This window comes from Chinchilla lanigera, unplaced genomic scaffold (genome assembly GCF_000276665.1).
Source record: "Chinchilla lanigera isolate Chin_1 unplaced genomic scaffold, ChiLan1.0 scaffold00045, whole genome shotgun sequence".
NCBI lineage: Eukaryota > Metazoa > Chordata > Mammalia > Rodentia > Chinchillidae > Chinchilla > Chinchilla lanigera.
In genome coordinates, this window is record NW_004955446.1 from 76,371 (window position 1) to 84,051 (window position 7,681).

General features: G+C 38.7%; 1 protein-coding gene across 2 annotated transcripts in view; it reads left to right on the plus strand.

Annotated features, from left to right (window-relative positions):
• Positions 1 to 7,681, plus strand: part of Cdk7 (cyclin-dependent kinase 7) — a 33,484-nt gene that overhangs the window by 21,970 nt on the left and 3,833 nt on the right. For both annotated transcript variants that reach the window (XM_013518419.1, XM_005392592.2), the window contains 2 exons: positions 2,450 to 2,536; positions 6,649 to 6,798. In XM_013518419.1, the coding sequence (XP_013373873.1) occupies positions 2,450 to 2,536; positions 6,649 to 6,798 (237 nt within the window). The remainder of the gene's footprint in view (positions 1 to 2,449; positions 2,537 to 6,648; positions 6,799 to 7,681) is intronic.

The window sequence follows — 7,681 nt, forward strand, 5'->3', positions numbered from 1 at the left end:
ATTCAAAGACCCAATCCAAAAATGGGCAGCTGAGATGAATACACACTTCTCAGATAAGGAAATACAAATGGCAAATAAATACATGAGAAAACGTTCAACATCATTAGTCATTTGAGAAATGCAAATTAAAACGACATTGAGATTTCATCTCACCCCAGTAAGAATGGCTATCATTAAGAAATCAACCAATAACAAACGCTGGTGAGGCTGTGGAGAAATAGGAACTCTTCTCCTCTGCTGGTGAAAATGCAGACTGGTGAAACCACTGTGGAAATCAGTTTGGAGACTCCTCAGCAAACTAGGTCTAGAGGTCCAATTCAACCCAGGTATTCCCCTTCTGGATATTTTCCCAGAAGATCTGAAAACATCATATCACAGCCATATATGTGCACCCAAGTTCATAGCAGCGCAATTTGTAATTGCTGAACTGTGGAAGCAACCCTAATATCCATCCACTGAGGACTGAATAAAAACATTGTAGTACTTTTAGATAATGGAGTACTACTCAGCTATAAAGAAAGATAAACTGGAGGCTTTTATAGGTAAATGGTCACAACTAGAGACCATACTCATAAGTGAAATAAATCAGACCTGCATGTATAAGCATCGTATGGTCTTACTAGTGTAAGACCTGAAAGAGTGAATAAAAACTAGGAGGTATGATGGACATTGTGAAATGAAAGGAAAATGCTCAAAAGTAAAGGGCAACTGGGGTGTGGGAAAAAAGCAGGGGAAATCATGTAAGTATGTATATACAGGATAGTTAACATAGTTGTATTTCTGTCTTCTGTTCCTGTGCAGAAAGGAACAGTTAATGATTGCTTGTTTGATGAATCTTGCATGTGTCTTTGTTTTCCTGAGAAACCACTTTGAAGATAACAACACTTAATACAACCCCAACTGTTAATTTCCTACAACTTTGTCTGTAACTCTGTTTTGTTTGTATTGTTCTTGCGCTATTTTGTAAATGGATGTCTGTTTGTTAATATGTTTTCCTTTTATTTCTTAAAATAAGTTTTAATAAACAGATAAATAAAAAAGATATGAAAGACTGGAAACCATTATTAGACAAAAGAAAGGGAATAAAAGGGGGGTAATGGAAGATAATGAGGGGTAGATGATTAAAATGTATTTGGATGCAGAGGTGCTGTGGATCTGTACGGGTAGAACTTGCTAGAAGTCTGCTTCTTGAAAAGTGCTGCAAGGCTACAGGAAATGTCCCACAGGAGGAAGTGGCTCTGCAGTCACTCTAGAGCTCTGCTGGCCCCACACCAGGGAGCCAAGCACTGGGGGACCGGCCAGTCCCGCACACTGTGGAGGTCTGGAGCTAGAGAGCCCTAGGGTGCTGCAGGGTCAGCGAGCAAGCCTTCAACCTGGAAGCAAAGCATTTGCTCCCTGTGCTGTGTCCCAGGCACCCTCTACTGACAAAGCTCCGAGCCCATGGTGGAGGGAAAGTATTTAAAGGGCCCAGATCTGTTTTTGCAGAGAAAATGAAAGGTGAATTTACGGTTGAAAAGCAATAAACTGATAACTGGTATGAGGGATGTTTTTACATATTTTTGCAAGTATTTTTAAATTTCTTAAAGGCACTCAAGACCATTGTATTCCAATAAAGCCTTTTTCCATTTGTTTATAGATATCTGAGAAAAATGAATTGGAAAATAATGTCTGTGGGTAGCAGAGATGTTGATAGTTTGTTGCTTGTAACTTTCAACTTGTGATGACTAAAGTTTGGCAGTGCACCTCTTTACAGAAAGAATTTGCCGAGAAAGTATTTCAGTGAGGTTGGAATACTGATGTGTTCCCTTCCCTCTCAGGCTTGGCATCTTCCCTAGCATGGTTCTCTGCTTCCATCTGAGGTGCTTCTGAGTACCACGGCTCCTGTGTGTCCTTTGCCGTTCACTGCCACCTCCTCTGGGAAACTTTTCCTGAGCACCCTGGGTGGTCAGGGTGCTGTCTCCCTGTGGGATAGGATGCTGAACTATCAGACTGTGAATCCTTTGTTTTTGTGTCACAGTGTTTTATCACCTCACTTCAGGGGAGAGCAGGGACTATCTTACTCTGGTTATAGGAGCTAAGCTTTAGCCTGGTATCTGTTACATGATGAGAGTTTATTAGAAATTCTTAGAGTGAAATAAGTAATAGTGAATAAAGTAAGTAATCCTTTCTTTATTTCTAACATTTTTTCAATTATTTTATTAAATTTATAGTTCATGCTGGGTGTGGTGTTGCACGCCTGTAATCCCAGCACTTGGGATGTGGAGGTACAAGGATTGCCACAAGTTTGAGGCCAGCCTGTGCTACATAATGAGTTGAAGGCCAGCCTGAACTACACAGCAAGATCCTGTCTCAATAAAAAAAAAAATAATAATAAATAAATAGTTTATTTGTACAATAACTATCACAAACCATCTTGCAATGTCTTATCTTTTTCTTTATTTTACCCCAGGTTCCTTTTTTGCCAGGAGACTCGGACCTTGATCAGCTTACAAGAATATTTGAGACTTTAGGCACACCGACGGAGGAGCAGTGGCCTGTGAGTTTCCATGCATTTTCTTTGAAATGTCTTTAGGATTTGCTAAAGTTATGCGGTGGTCATAGGCTTTCTGTCCTGTTGTATGGTTACTGAAGAAATGTCTTTATTGTCTCAATTTACTCGTAATGCATCCTTATTATAGGATTTCAAATGATAAAGTGTTAATTAAGGAAAAAACTTCGACATACCATCGCTACAGCCCTTCACCTCCTCCAGTGATAATTCCTTCCCAGGATAGTCCCTGTTAGCAGTTTGCTGTAAAGCTGAGCTGTGAATGCACTCATGCACACAGACATCACAACAGAGTTGCATATTCTTCATCATGTAACGAAAGTGGGGGCTAGGGAAAGAGTTTAGTGGTAAAATGTGCACCTAGCCTGCATGAGTCCCTGGGTTCAATCCTGCTACCAATATAAAGGAGAAAAACATATGTATGTGTTAATATTTAATATTTTGGTTTTTGTTTTTCAACTAAAGTAGCTCTTTAATATTTTGTTTTTCAACTAAAGTAGCTCTTTTTGCTGAATATATATATATATGTATATATATATATCATTGATCTCTTCAGTGGCTGCATAAATACTCTTTTTGGAGATTGTTCCAGGTTAAATAATGTCTTCTTGAATGGCATAGGTGTTTTATCATTAACACAATTGATGTTTCAATAGTATGATTATTTTATTCCATGACATTTTCTCTAAAAGGGAGAGAACCGTAGTGGTCTGGGCTTTGATCCTAATTGCAGCACAGGGGTGGTTGTGATAAGAGAACTGCTCGAACTCAGGGGTTCAAAGCCATCCTGGGCAACAAAGTGGGACCTACCTTAGGAAAAAAAGATGTATAGAAACATAAAATAGACAGCAATTCAAGTGTTTAAATTTTGACTTTTTGAGGCAGAGTCTGACTATGTAGTCCATAGTTGGCCTTGAACGTACTATGTAACCTAGACTGGCCTCAATCTCTGGATCCTCCTGTCTCAGTCTCCCAAGTGCTAGGTTACAGGCGTATACAACCATATCCAGCTTAAATTGCTAAAGTTTACATTATAGTTCAGTAGTGCACTCTCTCTTATTCCTAAAATAAAATGAAGCAACTTGTAGCTAGGTGTGGTGGTGCATGCCAGCAATCCTACTACTCTGGGAAGCTGAAGCAAGCAAATCACAAGTTTGAGCCCTGCCTAGGTACTTAACTTTAGTGCAGCCCTGCCTCAAAATAAAAAATTTTTAAAAGGGCTTGGGATGTAGCTCAGTGTAAAGGCCTTGGATTCAATTCCCCGTACTGGCCAAAGAAAACTCACCAAAATGCTTTTAATTTTCCTTCCCGTGGTAGTCCTGTGTCCTAAGGAATAAATAAATGATGGAAATGAGAAAATTTTAGGTTCCTTATCTTCTGGTTAAAACTGTAATGAAATTATCTGACACTGGAAATACCTAAGCAATTTCTTTTGTGCTATTGTTTCCTCAACTTCCTAACTGAAAGTTTAATATAGGTTCTAATTATAAAATATGCCCCTAATATGCCATCATTTGCTGAGTACTTATTCTGTACCATTTATGGTGAGCTTTTCATAAATATGTGTAATCCTCACAGAGTACTACAAACGAGACAGTTGAGGCTTAGTGAGGTTAAGTACTTTACCCAAGTCTGCAGTATCAGCTAGGGCTGAATCTGACTCCAGAGGTCAGCTTCACAACATGTATTCTTTTCCCTTTAAACACGATTTCTAAGTCGTAGTTGCCTATCGATGTTTCCCTTCATTTTCTAGAACTAAACTTATTTTGAGATTATTACAGATTTACATGCAGTTGTAAGAAATAATACAGAGATATCCCATGTGCCCTTTACCAACCTTTTCCAAAGCTGCAAAACCAGAACAGTATCACACTAGCAAGTTATAGTTAAGGATACTGCGCATCCTTAGCCACTTGGTGAGACCCTGTCTAGATGAAAAAGCGCTGGGGATGTAGTTCAGTGCAAGGTTCTGTGTTCTGTGTGCAATATTGAAAAAACAGTCACCACAGGCTCCCTCAGATCGCCTCTATAGACAGACCTGCTTCCTCCTACTTCCTCCTTCAGCCCCGTCACTAATCTGTTTTCCATTTTTGTAATTTCCTTGTAAAAATGTTGTCCTTTTGCTGTTGAGTTTTTCCCACTGAGCATTCTGCAGGGGGCAGTATAGTGATAGCTCATAGTGATTTCAATATTTACTGCTCTGCCATTAATATGAAATATATTTGCATGTATTTATTTGCCATATACTATATTTCCCCCACTCTTTGGGCCTGGAGATTAAATACAGGGACTTGTGCATGCTAGACATTCGCTCTACCACTGACCCGCTTTCCCAACCCTCTTTAAAACTTAATTTTGAGACAGGGTCTCACTGACTTCTGGAGGCTGACCTGAAACTTCAGGTCCTCCCACCTTAGCCTCCCAAGTAAGTGTGATTGTAGGTGAGCACCATGATACTCAGCACCATCGGTGGATCTCTAGTGATGTGTCCCTTGGCCTGTTTTCCTTTTCCCCCTAATTTTCTAATTAGATTTATTTTAGATAGTAGTCCTTTTTACATATGAGTTTTACAAATTTTTTTCTCATGCTGCTCTTTTTTCCCATTATCTTTAGGGTCTTCTACAATAAGTTTTTTTTTAATTAAAACCATGGAGAATAAAGGAGATATTGATTGATTGATTGATTGATAGATACTGGGAGTTGAACTTAAAACCTTGCACTTGCCAGGCAGGCACTTGTGCTGCTGAGCTATATCCCCAGGCCCTACAATAAGTCTTTAATTTTTTAAAATTGTATCGGTACATTTTAGATATACATAGTGATAACATTCATCATGTGGAATTTGTACCTGTATATAATAGTAAGTCTTCATTTTGATCAAGTTTGATTTGTCAGATTTTCCTTTAATGGATCATGCGTTGGTGATAATTCTTTTACCTAGGTGAAATGTCAGTTTCTGACAATTTTCTATATTTTTTCTAGACACAACATAGTTTTACATGTAATATTAAATCCATGGTCCATTTTCAGTTTGTTTTCCATGACATGTGGAACTTGAGAATCAGCTTCCTCGTTTTGACTGGTACTCCTGTCCCCCCGCAGCATCACTTGTTGGAAAGACTCTACCTTTTTCAAAAACCCATCGAGCAGATAATGTGCAGATGTCCAGGTTATCTGCTGTGTTCCATTGATGTGTGCATCTACCCTACCCCAGTACTGCACAATCTTTTTGGGTTTTTTTGTCTTTTTAAGGTAGGGTCTTGCTATGCAGTTCAGGCTGGCCTTGAGCTCACTTTGTAGCCCAGACTGGTCTCAAACTCACAACGATCCTCCTGCTTCAGCCTCTTAAGAGCTGAGATTACAAGGCTGTGCCACCATGCTTGGCTACACAGTCTTAAAGTAGCTGTATATTAAGTCTTGACATGAGGTAGAAGGTATCCTCTTGCTGTTTTTTTCAAAGTTGCTTCAGCTGCTCTGATTGTTTTCCTTCCCATAGAGCTTTTAGAGTAACTGGTCGGTATGTAAGATTTTGATAATTCTTTTAAATCTTGTCTCAGTTTGAGAATTAAAATTCTTGCTATGTTGAATCTTCTGATGCTTAAGAATGAGATCTCTCAAGATTTCTCACCATTTTATTTAGATCTTTTTTTTTTTTTTTTTTTTTTTGGTTTTTCTCCGGTACCAGGAACCCAACTCACGACCTTGCGCTTGCCAGGCAGGCGCTTTTGCCGCTGAGCTAAATCCCCAGCCCCTAGATCTTTTATTTCATCAGCATTGTGTAGCTTTCAGTACATGAGATTATACGTATTTTTATGTTGTTGTAAATGGTATTTATGTTTTTGAGTTTTTTGGGGGGTTTTTTTTGTATTTATGTTTTAAATTTCAGTGTCTCCATATTCACTGTTAGTATATAGAGCCATGACTTGTTTTTTACATTTATCATTTCTGCTGTACCTTGCATTATTTATTAGTTTTTGCAGTTTTTAATAGATTTCTTTAGATTTTCTACATATCATTTGCAAATACTAATTTTGCTTCTCTATTTCAGTAGTATGCCTTTCAATCCTTTATTCAAATTTGAATTCTAAAACTTTTCACAGGACATGTGTAGTCTGCCAGATTATGTGACGTTCAAGAGTTTCCCCGGAATCCCACTGCAACACATCTTCATCGCAGCAGGAGATGACTTGCTTGATCTCATACAAGGCTTGTTCTTATTTAATCCGTGTACTCGCATTACAGCCACACAGGTATTTCACAGCTCATCTTTTATTAGGAGGTATAAGGAAAATTTTAACAGTAGCATTAATAAAATAAAACTCGAACTTTATAAAATTATCTAACGTTCATTAAATAACAAAAGCATTTTTTCTTAAAGACTAATAAGTTTTGTGTCTTTTCTCTAAGCTACAAACACTATCCAGACTGGTATTAAATTATGTTATGTACATACAGCTATAGGAGAATTTATACTTGTTTAGGAACATGCATATACCTATTTCTTTTTTTTGGGGGGTGCGGGTACTGGGAATCAAACTCAGGACTTTGCACTTGCCAGGCAGGCACTTACGCCACTGAGCTATATCCCCAGCAACCCCTGTTTCTTTTTTTTTTTTTCCGGTACTGGGAATCGAACTCATGACCTTGCACTTGCCAGGCAGGTGCTGTGCCACTCAGCTAAATCCCCAGCACCCCCTCCGTTTCTTATAGTTGGCTTTTTTTACTTTCTGAGACCATGTTGTTATGTAATAAAGGTTGGCCTTGAATTTACTACATAGGCCAGGCTGGCCTTGAACCTGCAGTTCTCCTTTCTCAGTCTTACGTGCTGGGATTACAAGTGTGCAGCACTTATAATTGCCTTTTTAGTACTTTATTTATTAAGAAACTGACCTGCCTGGCAAGCACGAATTCGATTCCTGGTTCCAAAAAAAGAAACTGAATTACATTGTGAGACTCGGGCTCAAAAAAGCCAGATGGGGTGGTACATGCCTGTAATCCTAGCCCTGGGGAGGCTGAGGAAGGAAGATCACAGATTCAACCACAGTCTGAGCAAGTTAGCAACTTAGAGATTCTCTCTCAAAATAAAAAATGAAAGGGTCTAGGATATAGCTTAGGTTTGGTTTGGTTTGGTTT